Source organism: Scatophagus argus, chromosome 17 (assembly GCF_020382885.2).
Source record: "Scatophagus argus isolate fScaArg1 chromosome 17, fScaArg1.pri, whole genome shotgun sequence".
In the NCBI taxonomy this organism is placed as follows: Eukaryota; Metazoa; Chordata; class Actinopteri; family Scatophagidae; genus Scatophagus; species Scatophagus argus.
In genome coordinates, this window is record NC_058509.1 from 11905103 (window position 1) to 11927589 (window position 22487).

The window sequence follows — 22487 nt, forward strand, 5'->3', positions numbered from 1 at the left end:
ACACACACTGTTATGTGTTAACAAAAGTTTTACCTTTGACATGGGAACTGACTCATCGAGCTCAGCTTATGTCTAGAGCTATTTAACACATTTGATCATGTCAGGCACACCGAGTGCTGAGGTCCCCCTTCTGACCTTAGAATAGAGTCCACAGGCTTACTCCAGTATGTAGACTGTGTCAGTGATGTAGCGTTAAGTGGTCATCTTGAGGGAAGAGCCTCAGCATTTTAATCTGAGCTTAAACGTCTTTACACAGCATTAACAACTGAGATGAGCCAGCACCACCAGCGAACGAGCAATCAGCTGAAGTCTTACCCCTCAAGCTAAGGCATTATGTCTTGAATTTTGCATTATTGTGATGCATAAAGGTTGATTTGATACGTGACTTTGAGTAGAACAGGTTGCTCCCTCCTTGCTGTCTTTTAATTCTCACTCTTCTTTAATATCTTCTCAGCCCTTTCCTCACTTTCTCTTTGTACATCTTGTTCTTGGCTTGTCACACTTACGTATGATGTGTGGACCAAACTGAACAAGGGGGGGGACCTTGAATGAGGAGGCGTTGCGTGTGTGGGTGAGATGTCCATGCGTGCTGGATGAAATACCTGTGGCGAGTGAATGAAAGCCTTTGCCTCACACAGCAGCGATTCAGCAGCAGTGTGTGTATGATCGAATGCTCATGCAGGGCAATCCAAACACTGAACACAGCATAGGAAAGGTGGAATGCTTGCACGACACACGTTTAGTGGCAATGTGCATGAGTGATCGAGTGCTCTGACAAGGCCAGTCCGAGCATCAAGCCTTGTACAGTGAGTATGTAAGGATTCAGGTGATTGAAAGTGGGTGTGCAAATTATTTGCTATTGCAGGACCAGTCATGATATAAAATGTAAAGGTAATGAATCATTTTAAACACATTAGACCTGCCATCAAGCCCTATGATATATTATTTAGTCTGACATTTCAACAGAATGACTCTTTGTTCTTGATGGTCAGTGAAGTCAGCCACAGATATGAGGAAGGAAGGGTGTAACTGCTGAGAATGGGTGGGTGAAAACAAAGTCTGAGGGAAATAAAAGTGATGCAGTGGGGTGTTGCGCAAGGCCAGCAAGCACAAACAAAACATTGCTCAGTATGGGTAAATGGGTGGGTGTGTACATGTTGGCATTAGCCATAACATGATTGACACGCTAGAGCAGGGGCTGTAGCAGACCATAAACTATTAGTGAGGCGTCGACCACCACATCACTCACCTACCTGGAGACCAGTCAGTGGGTATAGTGTGTGAAAATGTTCAGCATCCTGTCACAGAGTGTCAGAGTCTGGCATCTGCGGAAATAAGAAAGGCTTTCACAGTTGTTTTGATTTTGAAATCAGCTTTAATGTGTTTAATCAGCTGTTTGTATCAATATGTATGAACTGCATCCTTTGCACTTAGTGATGAAAGTGTGATTCTCTGGTTTTTTTTTTTCAATTTCATATTTTTGTATTTTGATGCTTTTGATGACTTTAAAAATAGACCTTACAGCAATTCAAACTGTTTTGAGAACCTAATGATGAAATGTGAAACCAGCGACACGTTGAACCAGTCTCATCAGTGACATATTGGAGCCAAGAGGGTAAAATGTATAAAACGTACAGAACGGTTTTTGTAGAAAATAATTCATACATGTAGGAAGCTACTTTAATAGTTGCTAGTAGAATAGAAAGTGTTGGAACACAGTATCCTATTTTTCTTTTAACACAATAGCCTGTATCATAAATTCAGTACTTTGCTAGCTTTAGCTGTATTCGTGTTATTCATTTTGTCTTTTTATCTCCAAAAGTCAGTATATGTGTTTAAAGGCAACAGGGAGATTCTTTTCCTCTCATCAATAGTGTGCTAGTACCACTACAGCACAACACAAGATTTTATTTCTCACCATGTTCCATGTTTCTATGTAATTCTTTCTGAAGAAGTCATCCTAATGATGTTCCCAGTAATGGAGGTCAAACAGCCTCAATTATCACTCTAGATTCTCCTCAAGTCTGCATCTACTCGTGTCGTCTACCACCTCTGTCAGCCTCCACTTCCTGTCCTCCAGTTTCTGCATGGCTGCACAGCATATACAACACACTTACTGTTGACACACACGCTTACACACGTGCACGCGCGGCTAATGCTTCTCATCTCAAATAGCTCCTAGCCATCAGGAAAAATGAGAAACCAATACCTTGTAAAATTGATTTTGACACCCACCTTCAAATGTGCGTTATGTGTGCAGGCGTATGTGTGCGTGTCCAGGCTACAGCTGTCCAATAAAAGCTGGAGGGTTCTCTCACATGCAGCATTTCTTTGAGTTTTTTGTGTGTGCAAGTAGGGGGAACATGACAATCCTTTATTGTCCTTTATCTGTTTTTGATGGACTCATATTGTGATTTTGACTATTTTAGGCAAATTTTAATTAAAAATTAATAAAATGTTCTTGCTTCACAAGTGAAGATTTTTGTCTTCTTCTTTGAATGTTAATTCAAGCATTGTTTGATGTGATTTTGAAGACATTTGTACATGTGTTGTTCATACTAAAATCGTCCACACAGCCCACAGCCCACATACACCAACTACTATGTACAGTTCAAGATCAGTAATCAGATGCACACACAGCACTTCACAACTGGCTTATAATTCCTATCTTGTCTTCCTTTTTTCCCTTTTTTTTTCTTCACCACTGGGCCTCTCACTAAGTTCCTCCACCATCCAACTACACGATTCATCTCTTTCTCCCTCCTCCATCCTGGTGCTAATGAGTTCTGGATGTGATCAGTGTGGGGTCCAAAGCTTCTCCCTTACTACCGTCTCTCCAGCTGGGTGCTCCCACGGTGTGCCAAATGCCTCTCTTGAATATTGAATAAACCCCAGGACCACCTCCGTGCTTCCTGATCAACTGCACTACTATTACCTTGCTATTACTCTGCACGGGGTCTCAGGGCTCCATCAGGATGGATGGGCTTTGAATCTGTTGTGTTGTGGGTGAAGGTAGAAATAATAGGCACGGGTGGGTTGAGCGTTTGAAGTTGTTTGATACTATCCCTTGCGATTATCAAACCTTGTCTTTCAGTTTTCTAACTTGAACTTGCTGAAGTTGCCTCAGAGCGTCTTTCCAAAGTCTGTTATTTTGAGTTGTGTAAACTCCTAGGTAACTTCACTGCATCTGTGTAAAATTCATCATGACCTCAGATCACCCCTCGAAGATATGGGCCTAACTTTGATAGGCACAGTTAAAAGTTTTAGAAACTGCTTATTTGTCTTTTTGAGGGCTTAATGTTCCCACATATGTGCAGCTTTGCAGCGAATTGCATCGTAAATCTATAAATGTACAGAAAATAAAATCTAGACATTTGTAGTAGACGGTTGAGTTAAAGTGATGAGGGGAGAGTAGTGATTATTTTTGGATGTTTTGTTGCTGTGTCAGTGTGTTGTTGAAATATTGATTATGCTTTTTCACCAAACTTATGGTCTTATCATTATTTGCACCTATCTACTTGATAATGACTGCTTGTTTTTAAGTACTTTCAATTGTGTAAATGGTGAACACTGGTAGAGGAACATCAATTTCCCTAAACTGGATCAATTTGGAAGAATTACAGTAGAATAAATTCCATTTGCTTCCTCTCTATGTGAGTATACACAATTTTTGAGTCTTTATTTTTGTGTAGACTACATAATGACACCATCAGTTTACAAATCCACAGTTTCATATTAGTCAGTGATGTAACACCTTTGGCATAATAAACATGAAAGACATGAGTAAAGCACTGTGAATGAGCTGATATTTACCTACCATTCTTTTTTTAATCTAACCTCTGCATGATAGCCACTTCATCATTCAAAGGCCAACCACACAATTAGCACCAGCAGATCCTATTCCGAAGCAGTCCCGCTAGGACCAATCAATGCTATTAGATCCGTCAATGTGATTAGACACACTCTTGCATCTTCCCTATTTCTCCTTCAATCTGCTTGCTCTAGGGTAGGTTCTAAGGCTTGTTGCCTTTAATTTATGCACCATTTATTCCTAATCCCATGCCAAATCAGACAGGTATATTGCAGAGGATGTAAACAAAGAAACATTTTGCAATGGATGTTGGTAATAAGGACTTTCACAACTATGTCTTGTTCTTTAGCTTCGGTCGTATTGGTCAGACATGGTCAGCAGCTCACTGACTCACACCACTTAACTCCTAGAAAGAACACTAATAACCAGGGAAGTAATTATAGCCTCTACCAAATGCAAAGTCAATATGGTAAGCTCATTTTTAGCCAGACTAATAGTATGGATCTGTGGATGACTGTCGGTAGGTCGATTGGTCCAAAAGTTTGCTCCAGACTGAATTATCTCAGCAACTGTTGGATGAATTACCTTTACATTTTGAACAGGCATTCGTAGTTCCCAGAAGATGAATCCTAGTGACTTTGATGATCCCTTGATTTCTCTTTTAGCACCACCACAGGGCTGACACTTGAAACTTGGCATGAGCCCCTGATGCCCTTTTACATCTTGCACCATAATCAGTGTAAAAATGTAATTTGTTTTGATTTATGATTAAATACCTGCAGAACTATGGCACTCCCTCAGCCTCACTAACGTCATGATGTTAGCATTGTCAGGGTGAGAAAGTTAGCAAGCTGACATCGGCATTTAGCTTCATACTGGCGTACAGCCACACAGTGTTGTGGCATGCGGTGGTTGCTGACATTTTCTTAACATGACCCAAGCACATTGCACACATCATATGCAACATTTCAGACTTCAAAAACTAACTGAACAGCAGACATTGTGCACTGAACAAAATAAATCAACCTGGAGTTGAAGTCTCCAAGACTCAGCAAAAAGGAGCTGATCAGTCAAGGCCAAATACTGCTCATGCCTTATATACCCATTTACTACAGTTAAGTGTCATGGAATATGATTTAGACCTTAGTCACTTGTGGTGAACCAACAATAAAGGTCTGATTGCTCTCTGACTTCCTCTCTGTACCTCTTATTTTCTATTCTTTGCCTCTTTTTCACTTTTCGCCCCTGCATAAATATAAAACTAGTTTTATTGCGGCTCGAATAAACCAAAACAGAGAGGCAGCAACACTTCTGTACTCACTTCAAATAGAATGTGATAAGGAACTGTGTGTACAGAATGTCTGAATAGATCACCCCTGCGATGGTATCAGTGACTCATTTAAGCCTTCCCAAAAACATTGTATCTCAGTGGGACCAGACGGATCCTCAGTCGAATTACCGAGCACCTCGGTGACCTTGCGGTGAGATGAGAGGGAGAAGCTGCTCGGAGTCCATTGCCACAGTTTTAATTACTACTGGCAAAGGAAGGCTGCTGTATTTTGTGTGTATCATAGAGATCTGTGGTTAGAGAGTGTGTGAATGCATGTGCCTTAACCTGTGCGTGGTCTGTGTGTACGTGCATATGACGTGTAGATCTGAAAGTGTTGTTGAGCTCTCCACCATACGTCCTATCTGGGCTGGCCCTCTTTAAAACCCTCTTACATAAGCCACTACTCTCAGATGTGTGATATCATGGAACTATTTTTGGCTTTTCCTCTGAAAAAGGCTATTCAGAGTTAGATAGCCTATTCTTTAAATAATACGTTGGAGCTCCCTCTCATCTCTGCCGTCTTAATACATTGTCCTGACAAAACTGCGCTATAGCTGACTTGGATTGGCCTGTAGACCCTGGCTTGTTTGAGGAAAAGAATGCATATGTGTAAATTTTAGCCTCTCACATCATCTGACCTGGATAGAGTGGCCAAACCAGACATATTTTTGTTGCTGTCCTAGATTTTGCTCTGACATGAAACAGATGGAGAAACTTGCCTGGTGTTATGATTGGACATTAATACTCAAATATTTTTCTTCTTTCTGTGGTCCATTTTGATCGTTATATGTCGAGGCCTGTACTCACACAAGATCTGATGGCCTTGTATTCAGTGAACCTGAAGGATGACTGCATGACCGAGTTTGGCCTGCAAGAGTAAAGAAATGAAAAATTGATTTGTTTTGATGCTTTTTTTTTTTTTATTGGATTTTTCAGTTTCAGCTGAAACACAGTTAAGTTTTCTCTCTGACAATCCAAGTGCTTTCTAGGCCTTGATCTTGTATATACTTGTTTTACTAAACCATGTTGGGTAAATTTAATCTGAGGAGGTATGCATTTATTGCTGGCTTTTATATTTTTTAAAGCTTTATCACTGTCATCTTTGCATTTTGTCATAATCCAAATTTGTAGTCATATTAGTTCTCCACCAAAAGAAACCAAATGGGTAACAAGTACCGTACACCTGCAGCTCTAAATGTTCAGCACAAGTGTTTACTGGTCAGTTTTGTTTTCTGTAGTTCTTGTTGTTTTCTCAGGTCAGAGTTGTGTTGTAACAGATGAAACATACAAAACTGTGCCAAAAGCAAAAACAACTTGTACAAAACAGCACAACCCAGACAAAGCTAAAACACCTAAGGGCAGAAGCGATAAGGTTGTATAGTTTTTTCCGGCCAAGAAGTCTTTTTCCAATTCGGTCGTGAGAGAACTGATGTAATCAGTTTTGTTTGAGAAGATCACTAGCTCTTATTAGAGATCCATAGAAGCATCTCCCAGTGTGGGTGTACCAAACAGCCTTAGCTAAATGGAGATTAAGGCAATGCTGGAAAGACCCCTTGAAGACTGGTGGGTGATTTTGGATTTAGCAGTGCTAGCAAGATAAAGGCCTTTCTTCCTGCTTAATTGATGGCTGTAATCCATGTGTTGTTTTAAAAGCCCATCAGGCTGATGTGTGAACACAAACCCCCTGTGGGTCTGTGCAGAAAGTTGTGATTTACTGGGCCAAACAGAGGGTTTCCCACTGGTAGCTTGAAGACTTGCAGATTTGAGATCCACCAAAATGACTCAACTGATTACACACAAATTTATGAGTTTGTTAAAAAAAAGACAAGCTCGTAATTTGGGTTCATTTTTCCACTAATCTTGAAACTGTAAATGGAGGACAACACACTTAGTTAACATCTTTGATATTTTCCATATTTAAGAAGTCAAAAATGTATTTAGATTTTCACATATTTCTGCCAAATAAAATTAAAGACAAGGTTAATTGTACTATCATAGCTTTCATGCTATCTTGCATCCTATAGTACAATCATCCATTACTGGCTATGACTGACATTTGATTTATGAATGCCCTCTGATCCTTCAGCTAAGCGCTCACATTTCTGTCATCCAAAGTTAGTTACTCTTTTCAACCTACAGTATCAGATTTCATCGAGTGTACAATTAAATGAGCAGTACTGTGATTAATGCATAGTGAAGATGTCTGGAAGTGGCTAGAGGCTTAATGAGAAGATCACAGTCATCCCCGAAGTTATGAGGTGCTTGAACTCCTCAAGGCTTTAGCACACTTTTAGGAAATCTAGTGGTGTACCTCTTGGTCTCAGTCAGACTTATAATATCCTTGTGTTGATCGCTATCATGAATCACAAGTTCTGCTTAATCTCTACAAAGTATGTAATTAACCCTGCACTGATTCATATCGCTCATTATGTTACCACAGATAGGACATTGAAAATAGAACATGCTTGCATTATTATCTCAGCTCAGCTGCTGCTGCCTGATTATTCAACACCTGTTTCAGAAAGTTAGCCATGTTTACAAGTGTGTTTTTGTTAAAATCATCCATGCAGTACACCACGGACACGTCCATACCTTTTCTGCTATGTTTTTCGTTTGACACATCAGGAAAATACATGGTTGTTTTAATAGCGCTCCTATTAGTTACAGTCCTACAGATAAAATAAAACAATGCTGCCAGTAACCAAAGCAAACTGAATAGAAAAAAGTGCAAATTAAACAATAAAATACCAGATCTTTGTCTGCTCCAGAACATGCCGGTTGTTACATTGTGCAGACTTGTAAATTCTAATCTTAATGAAAAAAATAATTAGAGTCATTTTTCCTTCTGGAGAAAATCAGTGACCTATTGTTGAAAATATGACCCAAAGTGGGAGAGAGAGTGTAAAACTTGATTAGCATGGAAATGACAAATGAAAGGTGGGAAGGGTGGAAATGAGGACGGTTGTGACTGCGGGTGGTGATGATGTCTGTGTGTGTATTTGAGAGAGAGAGGGTTTTATACATTTTCGAGTTGCAATGTAGTCCAACAGTAGTGGAATAAATTTGTATGTTTCATGAGTGTGTTTGCACTATATTAATTGTTCCAGACCAGTATCAGCCTAAGTTACACACTCCAACTTTTCCAACTGTATTGAATTCGTTTACAGTTCATGCTTCTGCTCATATATAGATCATTAGTGTGCTAATGCTATGGAAAATACTTTAGAAGTTTGCCTTTCAAGGTTTTTTACCTTTTTTGGATGTGAGTTACAGGAGATGTGCCTCAAATGTGCTTAGATTGCAGCAGTTGAACTGAATATTATGTTTGTGTACAAAGCCAATTATTGTTTGAGGGGTGTGTGTGCGTGCGCCTGCGTGTGTACGTGTGAGGAATCTGATTCACACAGCTTTCATGTGAAGAACGAAAATGCTTTCAACTTACAAACCCAGAGATGAATCATGTTGCTAAGATGATTTTCTCTTGCCATTAAAACATATGCAAACTCACAAACAGGGACTTGCACACCTGTACTATTCCAAGATAGACACACACACACACACACATGCAACGACACAGTATGAAACTAGCTTGAAAGGCCATGCATACAGGGGTCATCAGTAACCTCCCAATATTTACAGATCTATTTACAGATACACTTTGAAGGGGCTATTTCGCTGACATTTTAGGTAATTTGAAAGTGTTGATTTGTTCACACCCTTAGACTATGAATGAGTTTTTGTGCATGTTTGTCATGCCCGCACTGCTATGATTTAATCCCTGAAATAACAGAGGCCACCGACCAAACCAAGCGTATTCCTGAGATCTGTCGACGCCACGACTATTTATTACTGCTGTTTTTACCAGTCATACTCAAAACTCACTGTATTTTTTCTCTCCCTTGTTGCTCCAGCTGTCCTTTGCAGCAACAACCCCAGTTCTGGCAGACAAGAAAAAGTACCCCAACTTCTTCCGCACTGTCCCATCAGACAATGCCGTAAACCCAGCAGTAGTGAAGTTCCTCAACTACTACAACTGGAGCCGCGTGGGGACCCTCACACAGGATGTCCAGAGGTTCTCAGAGGTCAGTGTTATTTGTCCTTAATGGTACTACATTATGATATGCAAACTTTTGCAAAAGGTACCTAAGATTGTATGGTGAGATGTTACACCATGCACAGGAAATGAAAACCACTTTTTATCCTGAAGTATAGCAAATAGAATACCAAGGGATTGTTCTCAATCAAAAAGCAGCCCAACTTCAGTTTTCTGTACATAAAGACATTAGAGGTAACCATATAGTTCCATGGTTTCACTTTCTTTCTACCTTTATTTTGCCATTATATGCACTGAATACTTTCTCAGTCGGGGTCATTTTTTTTTTGTCTTGTCATACACAGATGCAGGGACTGAGAGTAGTATCAGTACTGAACAATGATTGGCATTTTTTTCAATTAGCATTCAGATTATTTGAGTGGGTGTCAATCAATTAAATTGAGCTCATTCTTCAAAAGATGACTGATTTAATATTTTTTCACTCACATAACACTCCACAGATGGATTTTCCCTGGTTTAAGGAAATGTGTAGATTAACATTTCTGAAACTAAACCTGGAGCTTAATCCTTTCACTTTCACCATGTTTCCTGTCTTAAGTGCTGAATAAAAATAAAAAAACCCTGACTGGAAGTAATTAAGAAATCATGAGATGAGAGGAGATTAGTACAGCTTTTGTAATAGAAATGTTTACATATGAGAATTTCTGGAGTGCAGTTTATTGTCCCTGTCCTATTTAATAGACAATCAGCACTCATCTTGCTGTATGCAGATGGTTTTAGGAGAAGTCATTTGTTGAAAGATGAAGAATTTTTCAGCACTGATGCTGTACTTGTAGCCAACTCTCTGGAAATACATGTTAAAGCTAAAGGATTCTTTCACAGGATGGTAGGCATTAAGGGTCGACATTCAATAGGATATATGATAATCCAAATACAAATATTACATGTTAAAACCATGTTATACCAAAATAAAAGGCAACAAAGTGAAATGAACATCTTCCTGTTTTCGGGAGAGTTGTACATTAACAAATCTTTCCTTTGGAGAGAGACTCAAACTCATGGGGTGTACAGTACATTATATCACATGAATGACACAAGAACATTCAGTTTAAAAAAAATGTCATACCAGAGGTATTGAAAGCATAAATTTGAGAAACATATTGTATGCTCTTGCTTTGAAGTCCTGGTTGAAAACAATCTGCTCAGCTGCTGGGGGTGGGAGGTGGAGGTGCAGGGTGTAGAAGAAGTCTCAATGCAAATCTCGGAGAGCCCAAATCCCTTTATCTCTCCCCTCCTGAAAGCACCAAGGGGCTTAGGATGGGAGGAAGACGAGCGGCCCGATTCAATCAACCTGCCACAAGATTGGCCTGTAATCCTGATTTACAAATATGCAAGCATCGCTTCCATACTTCACGATTTGCACAATCCTCTGTCAAGTTCGGAGAACCACAGTTTTTGGTTGCATCATGAAATCGTGGTAGCATGTAGCAAGACCAGCAAATAAAAAAAAATCATATTATTCATATTATTAATTTAGAGTGTCACCAATTGATGCTTAAATGACCCTTGTGTTAGTGAATCACCACAGCAATGAGCTGGAGTGGTCAGTAATCCTGTGGAAATCCTACCTTCTCTGACAGACTTTTCAAATGAGTGTGCTGGAGTCTGGTAGCCAAATGGTTATAGTGTTTGTAGCGCATGCCACATGGTCGCAACAGTCGCCATACCAGTTTCTCTCCCTGTTTCCCATCTACTTCTTCACCAGTCACTATCAAAGAAAGGCAACACAATGCCCCTGAAAAAAATAACTACATACAAGTTTCAAACTCTAAAAAAACAAAACAAACATATGTGCACTGTACAGAATGACTTCATGTCTCAGCAAGTTGATTGCAAATTCTCTGCAAACTGCATTGAAATTAATGGAAACCAATAGGACAAAAGCAAATATGGATTTAGGAGCATTCATAATACATATTGTACTGTCGTGTATACGCACACTCACTGCACACTCACATCTGCAAGAACAGTTCACTATTGGCATTGCTGTCACCACCACCTATACTGCTCTCTTTCTCTGTCACACTCACACTCCTACTGATCTGCAGTGCTGTTTCCCAGGGAAACTGTTCGCAAGGTTAATGTTATGTAATGCTTGTTAAGGATTCAGTCAGTGGAATGCGCACACAGACACACACACACACACACGCACATACATACAATATGGTGTCCCCTGGGACTGTAACCTGTAAGCTAAAGGCGGCTTGTCAATTCTATTTTTAGGCAAAGTTGACAGACACACAAACAAACACATATACTTCCTGTTTCCAAATGGACACTGATGTTCCACCGTTTGGGGGGTGGGGGGGTTATTGTAGTGAGAAATGAAAATGAGTAAAGGCTAGGTATTTGCTCATGTGAAAGTGTCTGTCTATGCACACACACACACACACACACACGCACGTACACGCGCACAGAGCAATCAACATTATTGAGATTGCCAGACAAGTAGGGCTCACCCAGGAACAGAGCAGCCGTTGTCAGTCAGTCAGATGACAAACCTTACTGAGAACAGAATTAGGACTCTGTCCTCTGCCTGCAACCTTCTGGGCTCAAGTGTTTAATTACACTACTGACTACTGATACTGTATATTTTGCAGAAGTTACTCCACAGGTTTCACAGAAAACGTGATTGCAGTCTAAAAATTGCTTAGATGTTGGCCTTCTTTGCGCATTTCTGAATTTTCTTTCGATCATCAGCTGTTGTTCATTACAAATGACCATACAGTGTTGTTTACATTCCTCCCGAGAATGACTCATGTGTGCCATTGTACAGAGCATGTAAGGCCATGAGGGGAAGCCATTCGAGAGCTTGTCATCAGGCTGTGGCACCGCTATTTGTCACGCTAGTTTGTTTAAGCACATGACCAGCATTGTAGTCTGAACTCTGGGATTTGCGTGGCAATTTGTAGGGTGATGAAGCACTCAGTATGAGGGACAGATGTGTGTGAGGACCCATCGCATTGCCACATTTGTAAAAACCCAAATTGCATGAAAGTCTGTTTTCTCTCTCTGCTGTAGAGCTAAGAGCGGACACGAAAACCTGTTTCAGAAGTGTAGTTACACATGTACAAAGCTGCAACAAACAGATGGAGTGATGAAAAGCACTTGCTAACACTCAAGCATGTGTGACACTAATCCTAGACTGAAATAAGACTAAGGCGAGTTCTAAGGCTGCTTCCAACCAAGAACTTTCCAGTTGAACAGTAGTTAGTTCAAGCATCAGTCAGCTACCTGTGGTACTTTTCTGAGACTGATTTCATTATTTGAGCATATATATTTTAGAAAATTATTTAAGTTCCAGAGCTGAGAATGAATGTTATAAGTAACATTGCTAAAATTGTGCAACATTACTGGGAAAAGCAAAACGGCAATAGTGAGCCTTTAAAATATAAATTTTACGAGAGCACTTTGGAAACGAGCCACAACTTAACCACAACACTTCTACTACAAAAACTATAATGATTTTCAAAGTTTTGGAGCAACCAACTAGGAGATTCAACATTTTGTGACTTTATTTCAGCACAGCATAAGATCGAGTCTCATTGTTCAAAACTCAGAAACGAATAACTTCACAAAAACAAATACTTACTGACTGACAACCTACTATTGCATCCCTTCCTCTTTTTTCCTGCTCCAAGCTTTTCCTGTCCGTGCCTGATGTCACCGTGTCTTTGTCGTCCTCAAAGTCCAGTTTGAGTTTTTGTGACTTGTAGCAAGCACTTTTCACCATGTTCTGACAGTTTATGGTTCTTAATTGTGATGTATTTGAAAAACTTAAGTGGCAGATAGCGAGATAATGAAAATAATTAGTCATGCCCTAAAAAATATGCAGTAAGGTGTAGCAGAATTATTGAATTACTGATGTATTTTTGATGATGACATAAGCCCATTGCTGTACTACCAATACATATTAATAAGCTCTGGTGATGTAAAGTTAGTATTGTAACTAGTAAAGTTTTTAGTTTTTCCATACATTATATTTAACCAGCCCTTAGTGCACCACAGTAGGCCATGGATGCAGTGGTGCTTCCAAATGATTATGCTTGAATTTGTTTTAATTTTTTTTTTTTTTTTTTTTTTTTAATTGAGCATTTTTGCAATTCTACACATGGAATCAAATTGTATTAAGGTCTTTTCTAAACACTGATCATTGCACACATCTGAGTGCATCTGAAATTTAGTCCATAATGTGTGTGCATGTTTGTTTGTGTGTGTGTGTGTGTGTGTGCGCGCGCGTGTGCGTACGTGTGCTCGTGACAGTGTCTATGTGCGTGCATGCTCAGAACTCCTGGATTTGCTGCCAGAGAGTCCCAGGCTGCCCCAGTGGAGGATGATTTTGTTGCTGTCCCTCAATCCACCTGTCCCCCTTCCCCTGATCCATCTCCCTCTCTGTATATCTGACATTCAGTCCACCAAAACGGAGGTGCCTTCGTTTTTTTCCAACTCAGTGGAGGACAAGCAAAGCCAAACCGATAGAATCCTCCTTTGACAAGGGATTTTTTTTCCTTAGACATGAATGACTTGTCTGTCAGCCTTTGTTTCGTTTGTGTGTCTGCATATCATCTGTGTGTCTTGAACGTGACTGTAGGTTGCTATTCTAGGCTATATAGGGAATGTACTGATTCATGCAGTAGAGCAATAGTGAGTCAAGCACTGGTGTTGGATGAAAAGGCCTGGCTCATAATCTCTGTTCCAGTTCACCCCAAAAGTGTTCGATGGGTTTGAGATCAGGGCTCTGTGTGGACCAGTCAAGTTCTTCCTCACCAAACTCATCCAACCATGTCTTTATGGAGCTTTGCTTTGTGTATTGAGGCACAGTCATGCTGGAATAGACATGGGCCTTCAACAAACTATTCCCACAAAGTTGTCCAAAATGTCTTTGTTTGCCTTCAACCCATGAAAAACAGCTCCATACCACACCTAAATTCAATAATAAAGAAATATGTCCCCATACTTTTGTCTATAGTGTACCTGTGAACCAGCCCCAAAACACCTCTTGAACACCTGCAGTTGTCTAAGCTAATTTCCTTTTAGCATTGGAGCAGCCAGGCCTTTCAGATCAGCGCTCAATGCACCGGGACATTGTACCTTGTCCAGCCCGCCCTGCAAGTTGTTCCTCAAGAGCAAAACCTGGTTGTATTGATCCGAGCTGGCCTCCCTGTTGTTTCAGCACAGCGAGCAGTACATTGGAGGGAATGTTTGTACAGGAGTGAGTGATGTACAGAGTGATTTAGAGCTCCCTTCGGGGGAACCAGATGAGGAGGCAATTATGACAGCAGACATTTGGAGGCATGAGGAAAATAAAGTTGAGGTTGTTGAGATTCATTGATTTTTAGATTGCAGCAATCTTCTAGTTGATTACACAAAATAGTTGTAATGACTAATTTTAAAGGCAGTAGCTATAATAATATGGTGATGGTGGTATTAGTGGTAGTAGTCATGGTTTTCTAATCTTAGGGATGCCAACTGCTGTATACTCACACCACTTTGATGTGCTGTAGCTGTTAATGAATTGATAAACCACCTAAAATCCATCTTTTGAGTATGAAACATTTGTGCCCTGTAGACTTGGAAGATGGAAGCTTGTACTTTTTTTATTGACAGAGAACAAGGCGCTAGCCAGCTTGAATCTCCAGTTTAATATGCAATAATCATATGTTTTAACAGCACAAAAACAGCATTAAAATGTGGAATTATTGCTTCTTCAGCCCGTTTAGTATTGTTTACATTATGGCTGAATGCTGAATGTTGCCTTACACCTCTCTCCTAAACTACAAATTACAGTGTGCATTTATATAGATATAAGTTGCATTCCATTCATTGCAGAGGTAGCAACCATTATGTTCTGTGTTAGTGTTTTAGGACACATGATTATAATATAAACTATTGCACATATTTCAAGTCACATTTGCAAACAAATATAGGGCAAACGCACAGAGCCTTCATCTGTTAGCTGTTATATGGGGTCTCTGCCAAATGAGCCTGGCATGCCTATTTGAGCGCACACCCTCTCTGATGTCTCAAGATGGCCCCAGTGCCAAACTCCCCGGTGGGGAGTGGAGAAGGACAATGGCCGCAGGGCATGGCCCACATGACATCAGAAAAAAATGGCCCAAGAGAGTGGAAGAGATGTCAAGAGTAAACCTCAACAGCAAAACTGTATATGTTTTGCACAGCAGACATTTAGTCTTGTTTTACAATGGCTGCATTCCATTTAGGTGCTTCGGTGCCAATGCCTGGGTATTGTGCATACTGCTTCACTGGCACATCTTACTGGAACACCTAAATGGAACAGAACCATCATTGATGTTATTAGTTACACCTGTGATTTTCCCACTATGACAAGTCAAAATGTCTTCTGTGGGGAAAAAGGCCTTTTCTTAAATTGTAGTTTTAAGGAGGGATGAATCATAGTGTGTGATAGAGGCAGTATGATAAACCACCTCAAGCTCACCTTCATGGTGGGGTACCTGCTCCATTCTACTTTTTCTCTGATCCCATTACACACCATTCCACTGAATCAATACATCAAAGCAGACATGTAGCTGCAGATACATTTACAGTGCTACACATATGAGTACTTCCTCTCACGTCTTGGATAACCAGCTGAGAGTAAGTGTGTTTTTGAGCTTTCCTGTGTCATTCTGAGAAAAAAAATGCAGAAATGGTCTAAAGCAGCAGAACGTGGCTTTAGAAATGTATACATGATATGTCAAATTCATTTAAAAGTTTTTGTTTTAAGAAGATTATATTTTTGCATTTCAGATTCATAGTCAGATTTCAGTGAAGCAGAAATATATATGCTTTTGTTAAAGGCTGTTTTTTCTTGGGGCATTGTGTACATATGCTGGAGTTTTTACATCTGAGGGCTGTGATGTTCATTTGGATGTGATGATGTTTGTGCTGATTCTGGCTCATCCATGGGTTTGTTCATTCTTTTTTAGTTTTGACAGGCATTTATTCATTTATTCAATTAGATTTGCAAATGATTTTTCTGTGTTTTCCCCCTTTTTCTCCTGATTTGTGACTGCCAGTTCCTCATGCACCACAGTCTTTTTCACTCCTGCTGCTGGCATGCAGTAGGTGTTGGATGGCCATATGTCATTTCTGATACACATGGAGTTGCAATTCGGTTCTTCTCAGCCAACAACAAGGATGTTTCTCCGGAGGCCGTCACTCATGGAGGGTCGTACTCTCCCAGATCCTAACCATGTCTGCTCCGATGCTGCAACCAATATGAGTTGCTGGTATTGTGACAAATATTCCCACCTGTGAACGCTGCCAGGTGCTGTAAATGTTAGAAAGTGAGAAACTTAAATTGTCCAGTCACAGTCCTGCAAACAGCTTAGAAGAGTTTGGATGAAAAATACAAAGAACACAGCAATGACCATCTAGCATAGTAAATGATCACCTGAGTTCATGTGCTTTCTCTTTCTCTCTCTCTCCTTCCCTCTAAGGTGAGGAATGATCTAACTAATGAGCTGGAGAAGGCAGACATTCAGATCGCAGATACAGAAAGTTTCTCCAATGACCCCTGTGTCAATGTCAAGAAGCTCAAGGTAAGTGATCCAGCCCAGCACTTAGCAGTTCTATCGAACTAAATAAAAAAAGTGGATTGATTCAAGGTCAGTTTTATTTAGACAGTTCTTAGATACACCAAAAGACTGTGGTTCAGTTGATTTCAGTGCTACAACTTTAAGTTATAATTTATTTAATACTATATTTGTGTATGAAGTGATGCTATCCAAAGTGATTTCTAGACGATGAATAATTTAGCCAGGCAGAGCAGGATAGTTCTCAGTGAGACTGGTGGAGTCATAATGAGGACAGTGTAATAGCTGGGAGGTCCATACAGTCAGCCTCGATGACCTGTTCCGACTAATGGATGTTTGATGGACCTCTCTAACATATAGAGTATATACACACATACACACATGTACAGGATTTTCTTTCCTCTTCTGTCTTCTGTCCTTTGAAATGAAGTGAAACAGAATGAAATGCGACCATTTATTAAGCCAGCACTGAGATGTTAGACCTGTACATCTTTACACCATTTAGCCCAGGTGTTAACTTGCATGACTGACAAGAATTTGCTTGGACGAGGCAAAAATGCATGAAATTCCGATATAAATTTAGTCAAGTGTCTCCAGAGGCAATGAGAGAAGCATTTGGCCTCATTTACCAGTTGTATATGGTTTACAGTAGAAACATTGTCAATGACAGTGAATCAAACACATCACCGCACAGTGAGAAAAATATGTTGGAGAAGAAGAGAGTGAAGTGGGAGACCGAAAGACAGAGGAGTGGAAGAAATGTAACAGGGAGATGACGAGACAGATGGATAGAGAAGGAACAGAAAGATAAGGTTTCTTTCCTAAAATATGTGTGTAGCTCTGCATGTTGAGGGCTGACATTTTAAGCTGACAACATCCTTCCATGATAAACTCTAAATATGCAAAACACAGTGTTACCTCGAAAGCTTTGCAGTACGTTTGGACGGGGAGGGCGGGGGTCCTCTGACACCCTAATGGTCTGTTTCCTGCTCATCTTGCAGCAGCAGTTTGCTGTCTCCCAGACAGCTTCGTAATATGATGAGGTAAAGGGTGACACAGATTTCGTTGTGAGGGCTGGTCTTACTTTGGTATAGTGTTGTGTGTGACTGTGTATTTGCATGTGTGAGGAAGGGGCGGGGCAGGGGGCCAATGGCGTCACCGTGTGATCCACAAATAGAGCGCTCACATCTGTGATCCAGCTGGAATATTTACAAAGCAGACAGGCATCTCTGCTGCAAAGGATAGAAGCAGCCTTCTACATTTCTCTGTAGTTTCCTGCTTTATTCATCTTTATCTCTTGTTCTGTGTCCCAAGCTACTGGACATGCTGACAAAATAAAACAAAGGCAGGCTTGCTTGCACGCACACACACAGGCACGCACACACACACACACTTCTAATTATAGTGACAATCAAGTTTTTTTCTTCATTAATTTTAACATAAAATTACAAGGTCAGCCTTTTATAGACCAAGGCTCAAGATATTCGTAACTCAAGGCCAGCATTTGTATTCATTGGAGGGCCATATGAGAAAAATGTCCTGGAATTTAAATTAAGTCCAAGACACTTTTATTATTTATTATAATTTTATTACTTATCATACATTCAAAACTCTTGCCTCTCAGATGTGACATAGAAGGGGATGGTCCTTTTCTTTTTAAACATTTTTTGTCTTGCTGATACATGTTAAAGGGACCTCCAGATGCAGTACTTTAAAATTCTTATGTATGGTTAATTTCTAAACTCTCTTCCACTATCTATTATATAATTTAAATTAAACCTGTTCCTGCAGTTAGATTTCAGTGTTCCTTACAGGTTGTGAATGTATTTGTGGTAGTCTAAGCTATGAAGTCTGAACAAACCACTGAATTCACAAACTTACCTTTGATTTGTTCTTGATCATTTTTCCAATATGATTACACATCAATATTATATTTGTTAAATTCATCGCTGATGTTAAAAGGAGCACCCATTTCCATAACCTCTTTAACCTAGGCAATAGAGACTGTATATTGACAATAATTAGAATGTACAATAAAAAAAAGAAAACAGACATTTTTCTTCATTACACAGTAAGTTTGCCTTCTGTATTGCCTTGTGTGCCTATAAACATCATGGATCAGCTTGAGACAAATGGTTTGAACTGATATTATTATTAAAAGTTTATCCATTTCATATGTTATGTTATTGATAATATAGTCAGAACAGCAACTGTTGCTCCTCTAATCTGCTCCCTTTGCAAACTGATAAAGTCCATTTACTGGTCCAAATCTTCAAGTTCAAGCAAGAGTCTCACACAGAACACACAGCGTTCCTAACGTCCAGTGTCAAGGACCAATCTACACCAAGTTCTAGGTCTGAGGTTCCCAACGATTTACACAGCAGCAGCAGTTTGTTCTTCCTAAATGTTTAGTGACAAGGTCAGGAACGCTCAGATACCGTCGTGCATACAGACGTCACTTTAGGAACTTTCATTTTGAAGGCAGCCTGTTAGTTCTACCTCAGATAATAATGCCAGATCTATATACAATGTGTATAACATTAAGTGGTCACCCAGGAACAATTAGTTATCAAACTCACACGTAAAAATCTATCCTGTGAGTGTGTGCACATGATTACAAGTGCACACTGCACACATGCTGCACAGTAATCATCACAAACAGACAGGGGAAAGGTTTAGTGATTAGAAGCAACACGTTGCCCAGTCTACAAATCACATCTCCCACAACCTCATAAAAAAACATCATTAGTACAGTGTTTGTGTGTATGTGTGTGTGTATGTGTGAGTGTGCCTAATAAGCCTTAACAGTGCCTGATTGGGCTTATGAGGTACAATATTACTCAAACCATTATCACATATAAATCACCTTCATAAAGTTACAAACAACCCTGTCACAGATAAAGCAGTCCAGGCTCCCCTTAACGCTACCCCTCTTTGAGAACAATTATTGTTATAGTTATATAAAGGCTTGAGCAATGAGGGTAATTTGGGGCCCTGTAATGGCCCATTCTGTCAGTAAAGCACAAACACAGCACAGCCACTCATGGCCTTCCCCACAACTACGCAGTCTTTTCATGTTGTTGTTAGGCAAGCTAGAATTCATACTGAGGCTGTGGTCCTTGGCCATTTCGGTTAAGAGTCTTTTCTGTAAGAAAGGGCAGTGTTATTGAGAAGCCACACACACACACGCACAAAATATTCCAAGAGTGCACCCTAGAAAAAGTCAGAGTTGCTACCTGCCCTTCTTGGACACACACATTGTGTTGGTGCCAGAGCAGTACTGAGAGCTTTATACCCCTTTTAATGTCCCAGCATGCTCTCTGGCTCTGAAGAGAAACCACCAGAGAAGACTTTTACTTTCTGAAAGTGCTCGTTTTCTTGAATGAGAATCTGTCTATCTATCTATCAGTCTATCTGTCTGTCTATGTGTCTGTCTGTCTCTCTGTCTGTGTATCTATTTATCTAAAGGGATAACCACCATGTTTGGCTGTTGGCTAGTTCTGTGTGTCTAATTGCCTTAAGGAACTGGAATTAAGATGACAGTGATTGGTTGCCCCGTCTGATCTGTGGATGCATGACATACGGTAGAGACTGCCTGAGGGGAGACGGCTTCATGAACTGTATTTGTAATGATTTCTCATTATCCCACATAAAAGCAGGACGCCATGGCTTTGCTGAGATTGCAGCTGGTGTGTTTGTCACTCCATTGTTTTTTGTCTTGTTAAATAGCCACATCCGTTTTCATTATTCTTTACAGTTCATTGCAGATCGACTGTAAAACGTGTTCAGAGTGCTCTGTTTCACAGTCGCATTTCAGAAAGGTCCTGCCTAAAGTCAGCAGTGCCACTAAAAGGTTTTGCTGTATGGTTGTTTGTAATGTATAGCAATTTCACCTAATCAATACAAGAGGAAACTGAACACTTGAGAACTGCATGTAGCACTTAAAGTACACAACATTACCACAAAAAAGACACTCAGTATTAAGTATGTTTGAGAAAAATGAGAATCCTATTACAAGACAACTATTGATGACAAATTCCAAAATAATGAAGTAGTTTTTCCCTGAATTCATTGTCCAGTAATGTCAGTCTTCAGATTTCCTTTATATTGCTCAATGAAAACTGGCCTTCTGTCTCCGCTGTCAGGGTTGAATAAGGGCCAGCCTTGACGACCAGATTTAGATTCATCAAACCTTTGTCTGTCTAGATTTGGTTCAGTTTTGTACAATAATGTGTTTGTTTGTGTTGACATGCATCCACTTGTGTGGAGGTGCTCACACTATATATATATGCTTGTGCACACTAAATGACAGACTGTTGGTCCCAGAGCCTGATCTTTTTTCCCACCGTGAAACATGCTGCACTTCCACCCAGGCAATCTGAATTATTTACCAAGTCAATCACCAAGCCTCGTGCTCCGAATCCCCATGTAAATTTGTGCTCTCCAGCCTGGTTGGCAAGGCAGGCAATTCTGCCCGCTGACACTAATGTCTCTGTTGTTATGGATCGACACTATGAGACTTCATATTGCCTTAGCCACTGGGTCGCCACTCAGATCCCACATACTCCGAGAGACATAATGATAAAAATGCAATGCACACAATATGGCTGATTTGGTGTCAGTTTGTGAATAAAGTGTGATGTTGCAACTTTATGAGAAAAGGCAACTGGAAAGTGTATCCTAGCACAGATGTAATTTTTTTTAGGGCTCTGCTGACTGAAGTGCAATTCACATAAATGCCTTGCATGTATTGAAACGTTAATGTAAATCCAGGCAGCCAGGAAAGAGAGTGTGACGTCCACTGTACCGTATGTTGACAGTTACGGTGTAATCTCCGGTGATAATATAATATGTTTTACAAGTACCTCATATTTATCATAATACTTTGTGTGCAAAAAAAAAAAAAATATGCTCGTTTAAGTCATGATGTCCTTTTCTTTCTTTTTTTCAGGACAATGATGTGAGAATTATCATTGGCCAGTTTGACGAGAACCTGGCCTCCAAAGTCTTCTGCTGCGTAAGTCCCTCACTCTGTACCACAGTCATAAGTGACAGCTTGCAGCTATCAGTGCCGTGTGATATGCTGAAACGTGACAACAGCTCAAATTGTATGTAGCTGCATTTCTCACCTTAGTGTTTGGGCTCATATTATGTTTTACCCTTGGTGCTTCATGAAGTTCGTGATTTCAGTATTTATTTAAGCTCAGTTGGCACTAGACCCAAACTCTCGGGTCAGGCTTTAGCTTTTATTTGGATACACAGCAGCTCACATTAAGTAAGAATAATTACACCTAAGTTAAACCCCATATTTCATACTGTATCATTGCTTCAACCTCCATTTCTGCTCCTTCCAGGCGTATAACCTGAACATGTTTGGCAGTAAATACCAGTGGATTATTCCTGGTTGGTACCAGGGCAACTGGTGGGAACAGGCAAATACCACCAACTGCACCACGAAGAAGCTGCTTACGGCCATGGAGGGATACATCAGTGTGGACTTTGAGCCACTCAGCGCTCGGCAGATCAAGGGCATCTCTGGCAGGGTGAGTTGACACCTGCTGTTGTCCTTCACAATATGGTAATGTTGTTAACAAGCAATTTAATGTGTGAGACTTGAAGACAAGTGGGAAGAATCGACAGTACCACTGAGCTAAGTAACCTCCCAGAAATAAAGTC

The 22487-nt window shown here is 40.2% G+C and overlaps 1 protein-coding gene across 4 annotated transcripts in view; it reads left to right on the forward strand.

Moving 5' to 3' along the window:
* Positions 1-22487, forward strand: part of gabbr2 (gamma-aminobutyric acid (GABA) B receptor, 2) — a 166975-nt gene that overhangs the window by 80138 nt on the left and 64350 nt on the right. For all 4 annotated transcript variants that reach the window (XM_046417964.1, XM_046417962.1, XM_046417963.1 and 1 more), the window contains 4 exons: positions 9053-9223; positions 16716-16817; positions 21763-21828; positions 22166-22354. In XM_046417964.1, the coding sequence (XP_046273920.1) occupies positions 9053-9223; positions 16716-16817; positions 21763-21828; positions 22166-22354 (528 nt within the window). The remainder of the gene's footprint in view (positions 1-9052; positions 9224-16715; positions 16818-21762; positions 21829-22165; positions 22355-22487) is intronic.